The following is a 20,524-nucleotide window of genomic DNA, read 5'->3' as shown; positions in this document are numbered from 1 at the left end:
CTTGCTCTTTTTTTGAGGAATTGTCCCTATAACAGCCTGAATCATTAGTCTTCATACCGGTTGATGCTTGTCATAGACTTTGGCTGTATATTGTGAGTTTTCTTGTGTGAAATATTATGCAATATTTTTTTTTAAAGAGGAAAATGTGTAGATGAATTATTTCAGACACTCTTCCATTATGAAATGGTAGAAAAAGGAACCAAACCAAAAGAATGAACTTTCAGCTTAGTTCATGTAGCAAAATCAAACAAGAAACCACTTCTAATTAATGTTTATTACCCAAGAAGCTGCTGTCAAACTGCTGAATCTAATAAATAATCTGCATGAGATATGCAATTCAGAAGATAATTGAAATTAAAAATTGTTTATTACAAAGCAAAATGTTGAGGGTAGATGAATGCTTACCTTATGATTCTGAATCTTTTTAACATTTCATGGAAGCACAGACGTGCTCCAAAGGACTGAAAACATATACATCTGCTGCAGTATCAATAAATGATGATGGTTGCTAGTTTTATGGGAAAAAATGTAGTAGTCACAATTACAAGATTTTAGGAACAATTATTAATCAAAACATTGATCCGAACAAATTTCCCACAGAATGGCACAATATATAGGTCTATCATGAACATTGTAAAATCCATTTTAATCTCCTCAACTTTGCATCACTAACGATTTGTTATACTGCAAAACCCTTTCTCTCCACAACCAACCTGTACAGGAACCTTGAACCTCAACAGTCCATGAGGAACTAAGCATTTTATTTTGAGACATGAGTTATTGTCACAATGGGATTAGCATTTTCCCACTTGACTGTACAAAATCGATATAGAAAGATATTAATTACATTGATACTTGCATAAAAATTGTTCCCTTTATGTATTGACAAATTTTACATTGTCACTTCACTGAAAATCACTACATTTTCTACTAAATACACATATTTTCCAGTTTTTATCAGCCTAGTTCTGAACATACAAATGGATTCCCAAATGATCAAATACGCTAATGAGAATTTTCAGAGGAGATAGTACTCCCATACCGCAATATAGAACGCTGTAACAGTTGAACATCCACAGCAGATAATAAACATGCATACCTATAGCGGCAATCATTTATGATCTGGGCAGAAGCATCCCAAAGTAAATCAGCATCAGCATACAGGGAGTAATAAATTACTTATCAAGCTTTAAATTGTCGCATAAGTGACCAAGCTCTGGCCTGGCTTGCATCCAAGCAGCGAATCCCGTCTCTCCTGTGAATTTAGCCCCATGTAGTGCCACATGGCTGTACAGATATGACCTAAAAGCAATTAAGAAAAAATATCGTCTGCCACAGAAAAGGGACAAGCATGAGTTATTCAATTCACTTTGAAAAGTACAAAAGAAATACACAATATCCACAACAATCAAAATAAAATGGGTTGTGACATTTTGCTTGGGAATCAGACAAATATTATGCCATGCCAAGGAGCAGGATTTGTCTACTATAAGATGCCTTAGTCACATACAGAACAAAGACTCAAAGACCTTCATCAGTCTAAACTTAAGAATTTTAAAAATCTACACGCATGAAAAATGTAAAGGTAACAGTAGTATTTAATGTCGCCACCAGACAGAACTCACATCATATTAGGAATGAGGAAGATGAAGTAAACTGGGATTAGAAGATGTAACATTTCAAGAGCACTGTTGATTAAGGAATATCCATTGAAAATTGGAGATTCTAGTTGCTCAAGATCAATATCAGCTATTATGCTTTCCTGTTAAAGATACATAAAAGCATGGACACAGTAGCAAAACCCAGCACTCTAGTGTTTAAATTTAGTAGCATCATATATATAAGGTTATTCCCACCTTACAATATGTAATTGCAGCATATTCTTGATACAATTTCAATGTCTTCAACTCAACCCGTTCTTCAACACATGTATTTATTAAAATTTTAACATGAATTCATCCATTTCCAAGTTACGAAATAAATGTAAGTATAGTCCCCAGGAAATGCATCTCCTATGGTCAGGGAAGTATTTATGTGTATCTGCATGTCCTTATGGCTTTTGGTATCGTCATTTCATCTTAATATATGTTTACTTACATGTATTTAGCATTTCTCGTGTCAACACTCTGGCGTTTAAATTTAGTAGCATCACACATATAAAGTTACTCAGTTTACAATATGTAATTGCAGCATTTGCTTCATACAATTTTAACCTCTTCAACTCAATCCACTCTTCACTACATGTATTTTTAAAAAATTTAACATGAACTCATTCATTTCCGAGTGAACAAACAGATAAAATATAGTCTCCAGGAAATGCATCTCCTATGGTCAGGGATGTATTTATGTGTATCTGCATATCCTTATGGCTTTTAGTATTGTTGTTTCATCTTAATATATGTTTGCTTATATGTATTTAGCATTTCTGTTGTGTTGGAAGAAAAAATATTCTTTATGTTATGTATGGGCATTTCTATGCCATCCCCTTAAATTTGGGATGACGGACTTGTAGCTGTACGCAAAACTCATGCCTCCGTTGCTTCTTTCTTGACTCCAGGGTACTTTGGAGAACTTTGATGATAACAAAACTCTAAACCTAACACAAGGGCATATGTCACAAAGAAATTACCACTGATAAAAAAAATTAATATAGGAATAGATGTATTATAAAATCAAGTTCAACTAGTCCATATTTGGAACTACTGATAGAAACTATCATTTAGGTTTAATTTCTCTCCATGTTAGCTCAGATTTTATTAACTTCAAACAAAATCATGAATAGACTAGTAGAAAGATCTATAAAGAAAACATAATCTTTGTATTACATGATAAAATAATTGGTAACAATTTCTTTAAAGACTTCCCAATACATTTTTTAGTTTAGCCAATAGGCTTAGTAAGAACTTTGCTCCTAATATTTGTCATCCTTCAGCCTGGTAGGATTCTCATGCCATCAGCCTTTTAAATCCTATGTATTTAATTACTCCTAATATTGTATTGTTTATAAATCTTCATAAGGGATGAGGGCTTTGTCATCAGTAATAATTATGTTTTACCGTCAAGATTTTACTATTACGGTAATTAAATCTTTTACTGGAAGTCAATAACTAATTTTTACCTACAGTAATTTACTAGTTACCGAGAGGGAATCTTGAAGGATAAGGTTATTTTGGGTGTTCAACTTCCTACACGGGTTGCTATGAGGTTGTTTTGTTATTTTGGTGGGCTATTATTAAAGATAAAACTTCTTGTTATAAACAATAACAACCAAGTTGGTTAAAAACTAACAACTAGGCGTCCAAATCAAATAGGTGAGTAAATGCTTGAAACCTACATTATATAATGCATTAAATACTTGGAAGCATCATAACCAACTTGGATGCCCTATTTAGAAGGTGAAAATGTTATATAAATAGGCCTTCAAGTGGTAGTATGGATGTGTAATTGGAAAGAGTGAAAATTCTATATTTGCAGATGCTAAAGGATTGAAGATAGATAAGATAAGATAAGATAAATTTATTAATGTCCAACAAAAGACCACAAAACAGGTCAAAGGGACTGCCAACAACCAAACAAGGGAGCCAGCCCACAACAGGGACACCAAACGGTGCCTGAACAAAAGCAACAGAGAACAAAAGACAAAGAAAGCAAGCAAGAGAACCAAGAGAGAGCAAAGAGAGAGGGGGGGGAAGGGGAGAAAGGAAAACCCCAAACCCCTTAAGCCCCCCCCCTACAAAATCTGCACCGCAGAAAAGAACCTCAAGATAATCCTACCGCCCAAAAGGCCGGCAGGAGGCCCAGAGCCCTTATGATGTTTCTTGGAAGGAGAAGAGCACTGCTGCAAAAGGGAGACCTTCCTGGAAACCACTGAGTGATGAGATTTGGAGGGAGGATTGAGTAGGCGCTTGGTGCCACGATCTGAGTGAATCTCAAGAAAGAAGGAGGTAATAAGCTGGCACGACTGCATAGTGTCATAGTGCTGATGCTGAGAGGAAAGGTCCTGTAGCCGAACAGCCTCCTGAATGTAAAGAGCAAGGCACCTCTGGTCAGTGTATCGAAAAAAGGTGGAGAGGGACTGCACCTCCCTGAAGAGATAGAAAAACCTGCCTCTGATCTCATAGTATAGGGCAATGGAAAGTGAAATGCTCCTGAATCTCGGCCTCGCCCATGGTACAAAACCCACAAATCTTGCTATCTCTGACTAAATGATGATCAGTCTCAATACGAAGACGATGGGAGCCCACTCTAAAAGAGCCAAGGGGGATCCGGAGAGAATGTGCACAGTGATGTGATATGTAAGGATGCACAATGACCAAACCCAGGTTGACCAGATGCGAATTTACGCCAACGGACTGTGGGATTCTGTGAATTTGCTTTGTTTCTGTAGCTCTGGCACAAGCTCCTGGCATTGAGCAGGCCCAAGGGGGATCGGGAGAGAATGTGCCCAGTGATGTGATACATAAGGATGCACAATGACCCCATCACGTAGCTCCAAAAAGTGCTCAACATAAAAGGTCATCTTGGGGCGGAGGCCCCCATGGGGATTGACCCAGGTAGTGTGAATGAACTGCCTATAAATATCCTCACGAACACACCGATTGAGCTCCTGTCTAGAAGGAAGGAGATGGTGAGGAGCACCCAAGAAGTATTGGAAGGGAGGAAGACGATCAATCTCAATCCCAATAGAGCCAAGAAGAACAGAAGAGAAGAAAGGAAGGATTGTATCTAATTTTTATTTAAAGATATTACAGATCTAGGCCTCTCAACTTAGTGGAGCTCTTTTTCGAAAAGGTTTCTCCATGTAAACATTGTGTTATATGTTACTGTTATATTCTTCTATTACATATTCTTTGAGTTGCTGATTCTTTTTGGCCATCTCCATTTGGTTATCCACTGGATAAAATCTAATTTCCAATTGAAATTAGACTTCAAATTTGTAGTTGTTCACCTTCATTTCTAACCTTCAACTTTGTTTCTTGGCTGTAAGTGTGAAGGAATGCAAAAACAAAAAGGGACATGTGAATGAGGAAAGCAAAAACAAAAAAGGAACAACAGGATTCACCATAGAGAAGTCCTCTCATTCAAGCGAATTAAGCTTTTCTTTTTTCATGTGATATCTAATGATCACTGGTTGATTGATTCAAGATGCTCCTATGATATGATTCCTCATAAGAAGTGGTTTTGCATATTCCTTGATTAGCTTCAAATTTAATTTCAATTCTAAGTTGAATGATGCATGAATGCATGTAACATTTGATAAAGCATGGTTGCAATTTGGTGAGAAGTAATTTGTTGATAATGAGAGGAACAAGGATTGGAACTTTGTTTAGGCTAGATGCAACCACTATTTTTTACTCTAAAAATTTAATTGAGAAAACTAAAAATACATGTAGTGGCACTGCAGATTGGGCCACATAAGTGAGTCTGCTTCAAAGACCATTTAAGTAAAGAAATGTTAGATGATTTTTCTTATTCTGATGAGAAGTTTGATTTCTGTGAGCATTGTGTGTTTGGTAAACAAAACAAATCATCTTTTCCTTCAGGCAGTAATAAAGCTAAAGATTAAATCAGAGATTATTCATTTGAATATGTGTGTTCATGTGGATACTGAATCAACTGGAAAGTCTAGATATTTTGTGTCTTTCATTGATGGTGTTTCAAGATTTACCTAGATTTATTTCATGAGACATAAATGTGAAGTCTTCACTAAGATTAAAGAATTTAAAGCCTTAGTTGGAAAGCAATCAGATTGTAACATAAAGGTTTTGAGATTTCACAATGGAGAGGAATATTGTTCCAAGGAATTTGATGAATTTTGTAAGCATACAAAAAAAATTAGATAAAAGACTACTCTACACACTCAACAAAATAGGATGATAAACCGAACAATTATGTAAAAAGCAAGAAGTATGTTAAGTAGTTAAACTGTTGGATACATGTCTTTTAGGCAGAAGCTATGAGTATTGCTTGTTACTCATTAGATAGATCTCCTTGTAAGGCTCTTGATTTGACAAGTTATGAAATGTGGATAGGTAAGAAACCTTCTATTTCCCATTTGAGGGTTTTTGGCTATGAAGCTTATGTTCATGTGCCTACAAAAAAGCAATTTAAGTTAGATCCAAAAGACGAAACGTGTATCTTGATTGGATATGGTCAAAATATTGTGAATTATAAACTTTAGAATCCAATAACCAAGAAAATTATATATTCTAGAGATGTGATTTTCAAGCAACTTAGAGCTATTTCTAACCCTGAATAGCCAAAAGATAAAGAAATGAGAAGGAGGTGCATTTTGAGACTAAGCGAGAAGACGCACCTCAAAAAGAACAAAGAGGTGGATTAGGGGATGAGGAGGGAGAAGAAAAAAAAGGGTCAGATGAAGTTTTCAATAAAATTGAAAAGTTAGGAAAGACTGCCAAGAAGAAATTGAGCAAACTCAAGAACAAAAAGATATTCATACTCCTATTCTCAGAAGATCCACAAGACAATGAAATTCAGTTGACAAGTATAGCCCGGCAAATTTTTGTTGTATATTTGCTTTATTAAATACTAATGATGAACCTAAGATCTTACAAGGAAGCTCTAATTGTAGATGATAGTAAGTCTTGGATACAAGCCATGCAAGTGTGGAGATGATGGCTTTAGACTCTTGTAATACCTAGGAGCTAGTGCATTTTCCCAAAGGAAGGCAGGCCATTGGTTGTAAATGGATCTTTAACAAGAAGTTTGGAACAGATGGTTCATTAGAAAGGTACAAAGCTAGATTGTTTATATCCATACCAACTGAGAATGATTTTGAAATTGAACGAAGGGATGTTAAAACTACATTTTTGCATGGAAAATTAGAAGGGAAATTTTATATGCAACAAACTAAAGGTTTTGAGGGAAAAGGAAAAGAACACTTGGTTTGCAAGTTAAAACGTTCTCTTTATGGTTTAAAGCAATCTCCTTGAATGTGGTATTAAAAATTTGATTCATTTACTCAACATTGGGTTTTGTAAGATGTGAAGATCACTATGTTTACATTAGATGTATTGATTATAATATACTAATTGTTGCCTTGTATGTGGATGATATGTTATTTTCTAGTAACACCGAGGGTATGATTGGTAAGCCAAAAGCTCAACTTTCGAGTGCATTTGAGATGAAAGATCTACAAGCAACGAAGTACACTTTGGCAATGGAAATTAGAAGAGATGGGATAAAAAAACTTTAGTTTCTCGGTTTGAGTATGTTGATACTATTTTGGGTTCTTCTCATAGTGTTTTGGTTAAGTGGTGGTGGTGTTGTTGTACTTGTGACCACCAAGGTTCAAACCCCCATTGGGACATTGTGATTGCTGCCTTGTGCCTTTGCTGATCCAATGTGCTCATAGATTTGAGCTTCAATATTGTTAGATGGGGATGAGCTCCTCCGTTTGTGACCTCACCGATTCATAGCTCTAGGTCAAAAGCATCCTAACATGTTAAAAACAAGTTAAAATGCTTACCCAACACACACACACACACACACACACACTATATATATATATATATATGCTATTTGAATAGATTTTGTATGCAAGATTATAAACGAGTTAAAATTCCTTTACTAGTCAACAGTAAGATTTCATTACAAATATGTCCTAAGAGTGAAGATGATTTTGAGGATATCTTTAGTGTGCGATATGCTAGCGTTGTAGGAAGCTTAATGTACAAAATGGTTTACACTAGGCTGAAGATTCCCCAAGAAATGATTTTTTTGGGCCAGCTTATGTCTAACCCTAGCAGAGAATATTAGAATTATGTGAAAAAAAGGTGTTAAGATATTTGTGTGGCTCTTTTGATTATTGTTTGTTTTATACTGATACTAATAATATGGTTAAAGCATTGGAAATAAAACGTTTTGTTGATGCAAAATGGGCAATTGACTTGGACAATTTAAGGTCCACTAGTGGGTATTTGATAACAAACTCGGATGCCCCATTTAGGGGGAGAAAATGCTATATAAACAAACCTTGAAGTCATGGTAGGGATGTGTAATTGGCAAAAGTGAAAAATCTCTATTTGCAGATGTTGAAGAATTAAAGATAGAGAACGAAAAAAGAAAGATTGTATGTAATTTCTTTTTGAAGATAATACAGATCTAGGTCTCTCTTAGTGAAGTTTTTTACCCGAAAGGGTTTATCTGCGTAAAGTTAACCATTGTGTTATGTGTTCTATTCTTCTATTCTGTATTTATTTGAGTTCCTGATTTATTTTCTTGCAATCTCCATTTGGTTATGCACTGGATAAAATCTAATTTACAGTTGAAATTAGATTTCCATTTTATAATTATTCACCTTCACTTCAAACACAGCCAGAATTATAAGATGACAAAATGTTGAAGTGCTACTTTTTTCTGCTAAACATGTCTAATGCCCAAAACTTGATCTGGAAACTATGAAATAATTTCCATAAACTGAGGTTGGATATATGGAAAAAATAGAGCTTAATATGTCTGTCCTCTGTCAATTTTTAAAACAGCACACGCACAGCATTATTACCAGGTAATTCACATGGTTTAGATTCACCTGTTCTGCAAAACCTGTAAACCTTTGCATGGTCAATGAATTCATACTTTTTTTTTGTGGCTGAAAAATCAATTGAATTAACGGTCCTTTTGTTTTGTTTTAGCTCTGAAATTTTTATGGTTGTATATTTGAGAATTGTTGTCTACTGATGGTAAAAAGTATAGAAAAATATATTTAGATGTCTATGCTCTACGAATTCTGGACTCGTGCTGTTTTCTGGAAGCCTAAATAACAAAATAGCATGTGAGTTTTTACAGCATACATTTGATATCTCAAATCTTTGTCTGTGTTAGCACTTCTTGCAAAGAATTTCATTAGGAGATCTTCTTGACAATGATGTTAGTCTTGTCATGAATCCTCCATAGCAGAACAAAACTTAGTGAAAATTTTACAGTTTAGAAGCTTGTTCACCATTTTTTCTTTCTTTTTGTTTCACCTAAAATTTCCCTAGGTTTCAACTGCTTGTAGAGGGGAACTTAGAATTAATATTAGCTAAAACACCCTCCTGCTTGAAATGAAGTCTGCATCTAGAAAGTTGTCGTCTGTGAACTTTCCATCGGTGGATGCCACTTTCAAATATTCAGACTTTGACTACTATGCAATTTTATTTCTGAAGTAGCTTGCAGATAATACCATCATTATTTTCCTTATCTTCTTTAACCACCCAGATCTGAGAACAATATTTAAGATCATTTGTTCATACTGTCCATGGATTATTTTAGAGTTGGGCACAGCTTTGATTTTTCTTTTGGCACCACTTAGGGTTGGTTTACTTGCTGGATAGAGACAATGGCCTCCCTATTTCCGTCTACATGTTCACCATTTCAACTTTGATTATCATAGTGGGGGCAGCATAAACGAAGAGAGAGCAGATGTCCTTACAAGGAATTAATGGCTCCTTTCAAAATTCATAATCAGTAGTTTTACTTATTGAAGATATTACAAAATGAATAGATGGAAGTTTATTGCAAATCGTCTCCACTTTAATGTGTATTGCAATGAGTTCTGCATGCTTCTAATGGGTGTATTACTCATATTTAAGAGGTCAGTTTACAAAAAAATTAAACATTTCTTTATATTATAATGTTTTAAGACTTTCTTAATCTTTCAATTATGATTCTCAGGTTGCAGAGTGTAATGTCCCCCTACAAGGAGTCTGCCTGTTTCACAATAATTAAACATAGATCATTATACATTATTATGCCTTAGATCAGATTATCAAAACTAGAGAACAATTAGTATTCATAATACAATTGATAATTACCATATTTAAACTCCCAATCCTTACTTCTTTCCTAATCATCAACCCTAACGGAGGATGGAGAATTACTATGTTAGGGTGTTAGAAGACCATTCTCCACAAATAGGCCCAAGGGTTTCAGGAATGCCCATCCATACCACCTCCTAGAGCTCACCTACTTTGTGAGATATTAATACTGCCTTTCCCTACCAAAACCAACCTATCCTCATGAGGGGCAATAGAGAATCATTAAGGATTAGGTGATTAATATGCTAATCCCTCATGTATTATGAATGTATATGTAAATAAATGAAATTAAGCATAATTGTCATATACATCTGGTTTCTCTATTATTAACAAATATAAATCTTATTGGCATTATAGGCCATATATCTGCCCCTTATTTTTAATAGAATTCAAATTTCAAATATAACATTACTGTAAATAAGCATTTAGTTCATAAGTGAGATACAGCATACCGATCTGCTGTTACCATAATGATTGCTAGTAATATAATATGAACTGCTCCTTGCAAAGAACAACCAGTGCATGATATATTGTATTCATTCCGAAACAATTGTATTTATGTTTTGTTGGCTGTAAGTCCTTAATGTTTGTAACTCAGATCTGACTCTCTGGATGCACCTCCTCCCCCTTTGAAGTCCCAATCTTCATGTATATATACCTCCCCTTATGGTGAATGGTCATGTCTTTCACTTAGTCATGGGTGAGAGGTCTTGTCTTTTCGTAAGGCCACAGCCTTCATTTGTGAGAGGTGCCCCTTCTCCTTCGCCTTTTCACATCCGCTGGACTCTTGTAATTAATCGCACCTTATGGATTGCTAATAATGCATTAAACTTGGCATTAAATCAATGGACAACAGCTGGAAGGATCGCTGTCATTGATGTTATATTGGAGGGTGCTCCTTGATGATGTGGTTTCTTATAAATATTATCAACCTGGGGTGAGTTGGGTTTCAGAAGATTGCGAAGTATTGTTCCAAGACAATCTTTTCTTATTAACTATGGCACAGGTATAGGTGTCATGGCGGGGATATGACACAGAGTCACCATGCTTCTTTCAAAGATTTCTTTTAAAAGAAAAACGGAATGCCATTCCTTGGATCAGATTTCTTGACCGAAAGAAAAATACGTTTCACATGATGACAGGCTACAACAACATTTCAATGCTCGTGTCAAATGGTGGCTAATTAGACTTTTCCCATTTTTGTTTGTTTGTTTAATTATTTTAATACTGTATACTAATAACATCCTGTTGGCTCAGTGTATCAGCCCACTTGCAGCATTTAAAGAGCGCAGGTGCTAGTTACTATCATATGGTGAAAAAATTGTTACACAATTTCCATTGGGACTAACCAATAAAGTACATTTTAGTATTTTACTGTTGATCATAGGCTGCACTCTGAAAGAGTTCTAACATTCTTTCACTCTTATTAGACACTTTGAAGTACACCCACAAACTAACTAATCAAAATGATTTTTGTCAACATAATTATTTATGGTAAATATTTGACCTTAAATAGTGCCATTGATATACAAGTTGCACGTGTGGCCCAAAAAGCTTATCTCTCTAACCATAACAAATAACATGCCATATCCCATATTACACTGGATTCATGTACACACATTGTCACTTTGAGACGCCAGAAACTTGTATCGGTACCGCTACGTGTAATTTTCAAAAATAGGAGATTGGGGACTTGGAGATGCTAGTTTTTAAATATAATTTAATAATTTCTAGAAAATATCATGACATAGAACTTTGGAAACAAGAACAATAAATCAGTCGTACAAGAACAATAAATAGTAAAAGCAATTACTCTTTAGACCATTAGAATAACAAGAAATCAGTCATACAACTGTTTATGTCCCTCTCAAGAAGTCTACACTATCAGTAGATCTGATCACTATAACTTTGCGTGGTTTTTTGTATCATCCAAAATAGCAGCATGAAACATTATGCAGGGTTATTTTATTTATTTGCCTTCCAGTTTTGCCTCTTAACACATTTTGCCCTAAGTTTTTTGGTAGGAGATGACGATTTCTGGTTGGAAGACTTCAAAGATGGCAAGAGACAGCCGCCAAAAGAACCCTATGCATTAGGACATTTCTGGGGATGTCTCCAATACTGGAGACGCATCTCCATCTCCGAGATGCATCTCAGGGGGTGAGAGACGCATCTCCCAATTAACATGTATACACATAATTGACTATAAGTCAACTTTCTATAACAAAAATTGAAAAATGTGCTTTTGTTAGATTCCAGATCTTCATTGAGAAAAGAAACTGAAAAGGAATGCTCATGCAATTAATAAAGCTCCAACAAGTCCCTTTGCCATTCCTTCTAGGTAGTGCTACTCTACTTGGGTTCCCCTAATGACAACAAAACACCGTGAAGCTTTATTGAAGCAAAGATCTAACATTTGAACTTTGAGTCTCTTAAGCCTTCATTAATGACTAAGGGCTTATAACATCATCTAAAATCATTAATGAAGGATTACGAGGCTAAGTTAGACCTTTGCTGCCGTCAAAATTCATGGTGCTATGTGCTGTCAGTAGGCCACCCCGACAAGTTACCACCACCTAAAAAGACTGGCTAAGAGGCCAGCTATGCAAGGTATGCTCTGATACTAAAATCCTTTTGCATTAGCAAGCGAATTGTAAAGCCTCATTAATCACATGGGAAGTCAACCTATGTAAGAAGGAAATTCATTGTGTAGGGTTAAGACAAAGAGGAAGGAAGCATTTCAAAACATCATCTATAATAATCGCATTAAATCATTAAAATAATGCATCAAAACTACTATATGCAGGTCAGTCATAAAATGAAATGACTTTTTGCTTCAATAATTGATTTGCATCTTCACCAGTTCAGTCCTAATTAATTATCAAATCTCTCCTACCTATTTCATGCATAAAAAATAATTATAAAGAAAACAAATCCTGCATTTATAGACAAAACAGTTAACACTAATAAGGAATTCCTCTTGAAAGTTGAAATAAGCATAAGAGCCCAAATGGACTCATGAATTTACTAAGCTTTTCAATACAGCTAATTGATGATTGGGAACTAGACTTGTTAGATAGTTTTAGCAATTAACGCTTACCTTAGAGCCTTTATGCCCATGTCCGAAAGGTATGACCTGTCATCGTCATCAACACATTCTTCTAATAGCTTTTTATAGTACAATATGTCATTCCGTAAATGTCCTGCACCCGCACACCTTGAATCACATAAAAGGTAGATCAGCTCATGCAAACAAATTTAGAAAGAAAAATTCTGTGATCATAAAGCACTCAAAGCAGATTTTAAGAAATATTAATCTTTAATACAATGTTATGAGAGAAAATAAAATGTGCATTGCTCATAAAAATTACATTGTAAGTAAGAGCCTTGTCTTAGAACCAAAACACAAATGCAATAACTAATATAGGGCAAACAAGAATTTGCAAAAGTAGAAATTAGAGTATTTATAATGCTCGTAGGAAACTGAGGCAAAGAAGCATAACACTTGAAAAAACCCTGATTACTCCAAGGTAATCATGACCCACCACATGTCGTGTCATTTCCCAATTTTTCAAAAGTGGTTCTGATAATCTTTTATATATGCCCATCTTTTTATCAGCACATTTTTATGCTTAGAGGATGAAAAATACAGAGGACAGGTAGACTGAACAGTTTTCATAAGCGTTAACGTATTTTAATAGTTTTGTAAGTTTTACTTTGAATAGTTTTTTGTACAAGTTAAATTTTATTTTATTAGTAAAATTTTAAAATAGATCATAAAAAAGTTAAAACAATATCCAAGACCCTTGGCACTTAAACTAATTACAAATACTTTCTATATTAAAGCAGAAATAAACAGCACAAGTGAATAAAAAATTGGCACTTTCATTGAGTTGTCATTTTTTAATCAAAAGAAGATACAATTATTTATAGCTATTTCTAAGTATAAGTGGCACCTGATTGCATTAAATCAAGGAATACTAAAGCAAAAGTGGCAGCTCATTGACTTTATTCAAGGATGGTGTATGTTGTTATTAGCTACATGTGAATAAAATATATTTACCTATGTAAACTTAATTAAATAGGTGCAACAAAGAGTGCTAAAGTAGGCCCCACTGCATCATGATCAAACAATAAATCTCTATTTTCAATAGAAAGCATCTCCATGTTGTAATGAAAGTGTAAGAGATTTGTCATCAAAGAGGAGTACAAAATCCTTGCTAATGTCATACAAATCTGAAAGTGATATTCAAAAAAAAATCATGAGAAGTCTAGTAATAAGTATCCAAATGTGGTGGATAATATAGACAAATATAAAACTGCTTAAGAGTCATCAGAAGCATTTGGAGAAGTCATGATCTATGTAGAAGTAGCAGTCTCTTTAGTTGTCTCAGTAACATCCACAGGAGCCAATTATTAATGGAAACATCACAAATAGAGCTTAAAGTGGATTTCCAAACAACAACTAGATTTTATGGTCCTAGTGGTTAGCAATATAAATGCACTCAATGTGCTATAGGTGATGTAATATGTCCTTGCGAACAATAAGACAGATTAGTTTGTAGACTCTTCTGTTAATGTTTTCCTATTTATAGCTGGCTCTATAAATTATTCTTAATCCATAGATCCAGCTATTTGCAATGATTCTTAATCACTTCTCGCCATCACTTATAATTATGATGATTCAATGTGTTAAAATAGAATAGTGAAAGCAAGCAATAAAAGAAAGGAAATTTGACATGAAGAATGCAAATAACAAGAGAGGAACCGCCCATATCACACTCAAAGATGAGCATACTGACAACAGAACTGTTACAGAAGACTCCTAACAAAACAAAGCCCACTAGATAGTGCATGATTGCATTGTTAGAAGAAAGGTTATAAAGTAGTCTCTATGTTGTGTCCTTGTATTGCTGTGATGATGGAATATATAACCACAATATTAAAAAGTACAGCTCTACTTGACAAGTCCGAGAGGAGCAACACAAAGTCCTCTATGAGCAAATTGCTAGTGGATTTGCCATATGACAACGCATCACAAGTAATAGAGATGGTTACTTTGCAAGTGAGAACTACTTCAGAACTTGCGATAGAGTTATAACTACATGGCATCTTTCAGAGAGAGACACCTTTTTAAGGTATGGACTAGATGAAAATTATGAATAAATAATGTGGAAATATGTTTGGAGATGAAAAAGTTGTTATGCAATGTGCATATAACTAAGTCTGGTTTGTAGGTTATGTTAAGCGGTTGTGTATGGGATTTACATGCGGTTGTTGCCAAATGAAAAACACAGGGTCTATGAGAGGTCTTTAATACTCCTCCCAAGGCCCTTCTTGAGAGATTTGTAGACTAGTTCATGAAAATGAGAATAATGTCATCTATCAAAAGATAAATTATATTGATAAAGGAAATGGCCACCTACAAAATGCCAGGTTTCTTTACAAGTAAAATATATGTAAGAGTTTACTGCAGTTATAAAAGCTAGGGTATAGCCTAAATTACAAGGAAGCAACAAAAGAGTAGTATATATCTGATTAGCTTAGAGACATGTTGAAAAACTAAATATCTAAAATGGCACTAAAAGTAAGTAGAGATCTATTGCAATTCTGTTTAGCATGGGATTGACATAGATATATTGGTAGTCTGTGCAGTCGAGAAGGTGTAGAGAATTTTGTCATTGATGTCAATGTTGTTTGAGTGTCTGCATTTGAGCTGCTTGGTTGAGTGTCTATATCAGCTGGTTGCCTGTGCCTTGTAAGCTGTTCTTTCTATGTCAGCTTTTGTGTCACATCCTTGAGTGATTCGTTTGCAAGAGGAATGGAATGTGTTTTGGACACATATGTGTTCTTTTTCATCTGCTGTGCGATTTGTGTTCAGAAGTTACACGAGCCAGCTTCAATGGTAGTTTCTATGGCACGTATTTTGTTTGATTCTAAGCTATGATGGTGGAGTATGATGGATACGTGGCCTCACAATCAACTTTCTTCTTCATTATCTTTGTGGTAGCAAAATTGTAGAGAATTCTTGGCTCTTTTTTAAAGAGACTTTCAAACAGATGTTCGAACTCTACAAGCTGAGTTGCATACAACTTCTAAAGATAAGTTGTCTTCATTAGCGAGCCGTTTTGGACACGTATACCTGTTTTAGATGGATATGAGATCTGATTTTTTTTAAAAAACGTTTTTGTTTTGATTCTTTTCAGCAGGTGAATGTTACATGGTTCTAATAAAACATTTTCTTTTTCCTTCTACGTGGAGTATTTTGGCAGTTCTCTTCAACAAACTGAGAAAGTTCGACACACTTGGCTTGTGAAGGGCATTGTTTTTTTTCAGATTGAATCTTTTGGAATATTGTTTTGAGAGCTGCTGGTCTGTGTGTTTGGTTAGGCGCAGTGTGAAAAGAATAACGGTTCTCTGAAATTTTCTATGATGTCTGCCATAAACATTTCTCGGATTTTTCTGAGCCCGATTTTTCCTCTGCTATGAAGTTCTGTGGGAAACATTGTGTCAGCTTTTGATTGTGTCAGACATTCTTTGTATTCAGACAGGTGGAAGAGTTGTGTATTCTTTCTGGGAAGCTACTTCGAAATTTTTTTTAGTGCTTCTCGATTTGTAATGAGTGGGATGTCAGTATCAAAAAAAAAAGAAAATGTTTTGTTTACAGTAGGATATTTCGACTAAATTGAGTGTGATTTTTTTTAAGAGATGTGTTGACGTAAAAAGGTAACTGTGTCTGGTTTTTGAAAGGTGCTGTGCGTTTCAAGAGGGTTTATGAAAATCATCTTTGCTGTTAATATAGTGAAGTGATCTGTTGTGCGTGATGATTCTGGAGAGGTATCGGGCCGTAAGTGATATATGCTGTTCAAACTGTGTTTAAATATGATATAGGAGAACAGTTCGTATGGGTGTGTATCTATGAGGGACACTGATTGTGGGAGTGATTATACATATCATAACATAGTTTGCCGGTGGTATGCAGTAAAAGGAGAACAGTTCGTGTTTCTTTAAAAGTGATACAGTTACTGTTTCTAAAATAGGAGGATTGATTGAATATCTTTAGGAAGCTCTGAATGCATGTTTTGGAGCATATGTTATGAAGAGAAGCAAATGATATTTACAGAATGAACTTGATACAGGATTATAGTGATTTTTGTGTTGCTTTTCTGATTGCAGTTGGCGCCTCAACTGATTAATGTTGTGATTCAAAGAGGGTAGGAGCTCTCTAAGTGGGTTGGTGCCCATTTGTATTAACAAAAGTTTTTTATGCCGTGGTTTTTAACCTGATAGGGTTTTCCACGAGATAAATTCTATATCCTCTCTTTGAATGTTTATTCTGCTTATTTTGTGTGATTTCAAATACTAATATTTTGAAATACTGATTCAACCCCGCCCCCCCTCCCCCCAACCCCCCACTCAGTATTTCTGAATTGGTTTTCAGAAGGGCTGCATATCTTTATTTTGCCTTGCAGCTGTGAGGGGACAGGGATTTTGTTGCATGAGGAACCTGATCTGGAGGATGTGACCTCAAATTGGCACTGGTTTCAGATCCATTCCACCACTTCTTCCTCCGAGTGAACCCTAGGACTGACACTCCATTTCTCCATAGGTGGAGAGTAGTGTGCCAGAGGTTCATTGAAAAACGAGATGGCTGTATTGGTGGCCAACTGTTGCTCGTTGTAGTGTATTATTTCTGCTAGTTCTCTTTTCAATTTTTCATTTATCAGCAGCAACTTGGTAGCTCAGTAGCTTCATTCTGGCTGAACAGATTATTATGTATTTTTCCAGCACTTTAAGTGATCTGCCTTCTTGCTAAGGTATCTGTGTAAAGCCATTTGATTGTCCCCATAGAACTGAATATTGACAACCAGCAGGTTAATGCTCTTCTAATTTCCAGCTTGTTCTTCAATGTTTACTTCTAGAACCTTAGTGTAAACCCTTGCAAGTATTACTGTTGTTGGCAAGGGTTATAAGTATGGCTGTATCTTTGGAATTGAGCTCATTTGCAGGGTAAGCATTAGAATCAACAGGGCATGGGTCAGTATTAGTGTCTTCAGAGGAGAGTGCAGACCTGTCACCATTCCATCAGAGTGCAAAAGGACTTGTGCCTTTAATTGCAGTAGGCATACAGAAGTTGCTTTTAGTAGATGTGGAAGGTCTAAAAATCATAGGTTTGGGAGTTGAAATCAGCAGAGGCAAAAGGCTTTTCAGAAAAAATATCTGTAGCGGATAATACTCCAGTGTGCTGTTTAAGACCTGAGGTCATACTTGCTTTTGAGGTGGGAAAGCAAAATTAAGGGAGAGTTATAGTTGAAGTTTTTGAGTGAGAAGAATGTCCTTGGAAGGCTGTACTACAGCAATTTCAGTTTCAGAAAGCCTGACAGCGCAGAGAGGAACATTATGCTCATCTGCATCAAGAACAATACAACAAATCTCATCTCTATTCAGCTCCTTAACAGCATTGTCATCAGGATTTGGGAGCTCTATAGAACAAATTCTCTTTGAGAATTGCTTCTTTCTTGTATGTTTGAGAGTTACAGACAAAACAAAGAGACTGACACTTACAATATCTAATATTCTTAAGTGGCCTGCTATAGCTTTCAGGAACAGGCAGCTGCTCCTTATTTCATTGCTACAGAGATTTGAATTTCAAAGGCCGAAAGATTGAGGTGAACTGTGACAAGATTGCTTGAAGGGCCAACAATGATCACAAACCAACTTTGACAACTTATAATGTAGGATCAGACAGCAGACCATTAACACCCAGGACATTTTCTTCAAAATCCTAATGGAATGTTTTGCTGATTACATTCAAATTTCCGAAAAGGATAATGCTTTTGCAAACCAACCCAATTAAAAACTTCCTCGAAGGCCTCAACAAAGTGATGGAAGCCAGAAACATGGAACAAATTGTTAGTGTAGGCATTTATTTTCTCTTATGTTAGAGAATATTTACTTTTCCTACACATTATTAAGCTTGCTTACGTTATATTAGAATGGTTAGGATAAAGACACATGGCATAATCCTACAATCAAACGTGTCATTCACACCCACATTTGGGAAGTTGAATGACACACCCTCTTTTGGATTTATCTACCACCTCCCCAAAACCATTTCTTTGTCTTTACGTAAGTTGGCATAACCATGTATTTGGCATTTACCAAGTAGGTAAAACTCCCTCCTATTTTGGGCTATAGGGAGTTATTATTCCTCATGGCTTTATTTGCCCATACTTTCTTATATACACAGCCCTCACCTCTCCCTATGATAATAGATCACTAGCTCAGTTGATTATGAGTCTAGTTCAGTACGAAGGGAGTGCTGATTTTTGTTCATCTTAGGATTCCTACCTTGCTTTCCTTCAGTCATATTGATCTTGGATGGCTTCACAGCTAAATCCAACACAAATCAATCTCCAGCAGTCTAAATATGTATAGGTCTATTTTTCGAACAACTAAGTGCTGTTTTTGAAGCATTAAAAATATTCAAAGCAATTGTAGAAAAAAGAAAGTGGAAGATACATAAAGTGTTTAACAATAGATAGAGAAGGTGAATTTTGTTTAAAAGAATTCAATGAATTTTGTGCAAAGGATGGAATCTAGTGGCACAAAAAAAACATAAAAACATAACACTATTAGAATTGACAAGGGACATACTGGAAGCAAGGAGTGTGAACAAGGGGTTTTGGGTTAAAGTACTTAAATCTGTTGTTTATATCATGATTAAGAGCCCAACTATTGCAGTAAAAAGCTTGACACTGCATATGGTGTGATACAAGAAAAATCCTACAATAGCATGCTTGAAAGCATTTGGTTGCTGGGCTTGTGTTCACATAAAAAAAAAGACAAGTTAGAAATTGGATGCATTGAGTGAAGCATGAATATTTACAACATACAATACTGAAAGCAAAGTATTCCCCTCAAAGAAGAGCAGTATTTGTAGAATGCGATATTAGTTTAAAGAGGTGTCTATGCAAATCACTTCAAGGAATTAAAAAAAAAAAGAATTAACAAATAACTTGGGATCAAGAAAAGAGAGCTGAAAGTCCAAAATCTACATCAAATTCAAGCAATGTTGTTACAAAAAACAAGAAACATAATGCAAACTTCCTCCAAAACTAATGATAGATCAAACATTTAAAAGAAGATTAACAAGAAATCAAGTTAAAGAAAGCAATGAAGATGATGAATTGATCAATTATGCATTTTATTCAACTATTAGGATTGGACCTAAGTTTGTAGAAAAAATTGAAAGAAAGAATGGATTATAGCTATGGAAGAAACGAATGATGCTATCAAAAGAAACAAAAATAATAATTGAAAGATACAAAGCTAGACTGGTTGCAAAAGGATATGTGCAGGGGTCTGGTACAGACTATGAAGAGACCTTACTTGTTGTCAGGCATCACACTATAAGATTGATATTGTCATTAGTAGGTCAGAAAGAATGGAAAGTATACCAATTAGATGTGATGAGTGCTTTTTCAAATGCTTACAATGAAAGTAAGTATATGTGGATCAGCTACAAGGCCTTGAACAAGGCAAAGAAGTATGTGCTTACAGGGTAAATAAAATGTTCAATCACCAAGAGCATGGTATTCAAGAATTTATATATGGTTCTTACCAAGTGGATCTGTAGTTGTACAAAGCAAGAATGAACCTACACTGTATTTCAAGAAGAAAGGTAATGAAACATTTTATGTTTT

The 20,524-nt window shown here is 35.2% G+C and overlaps 1 protein-coding gene across 2 annotated transcripts in view; it reads right to left on the bottom strand.

Moving 5' to 3' along the window:
- Nucleotides 1–488: 488 nt before the first annotated feature.
- Nucleotides 489–20,524, bottom strand: part of LOC131040594 (uncharacterized) — a 129,834-nt gene continuing 109,798 nt past the window's right edge. For both annotated transcript variants that reach the window (XM_057973546.2, XM_057973547.2), the window contains exons 18-19: nucleotides 12,919–13,035; nucleotides 489–1,329 (exon numbers count right to left, since the gene is read on the bottom strand). In XM_057973546.2, coding sequence (XP_057829529.2) covers nucleotides 1,176–1,329; nucleotides 12,919–13,035 — 271 coding nt within the window. In that variant the 3' untranslated portion in view covers nucleotides 489–1,175. The remainder of the gene's footprint in view (nucleotides 1,330–12,918; nucleotides 13,036–20,524) is intronic.

The sequence above is a fragment of the Cryptomeria japonica genome, chromosome 4 (assembly GCF_030272615.1).
Source record: "Cryptomeria japonica chromosome 4, Sugi_1.0, whole genome shotgun sequence".
In the NCBI taxonomy this organism is placed as follows: domain Eukaryota; kingdom Viridiplantae; phylum Streptophyta; class Pinopsida; order Cupressales; family Cupressaceae; genus Cryptomeria; species Cryptomeria japonica.
This window is presented reverse-complemented; position numbering and strand designations above follow the sequence as displayed.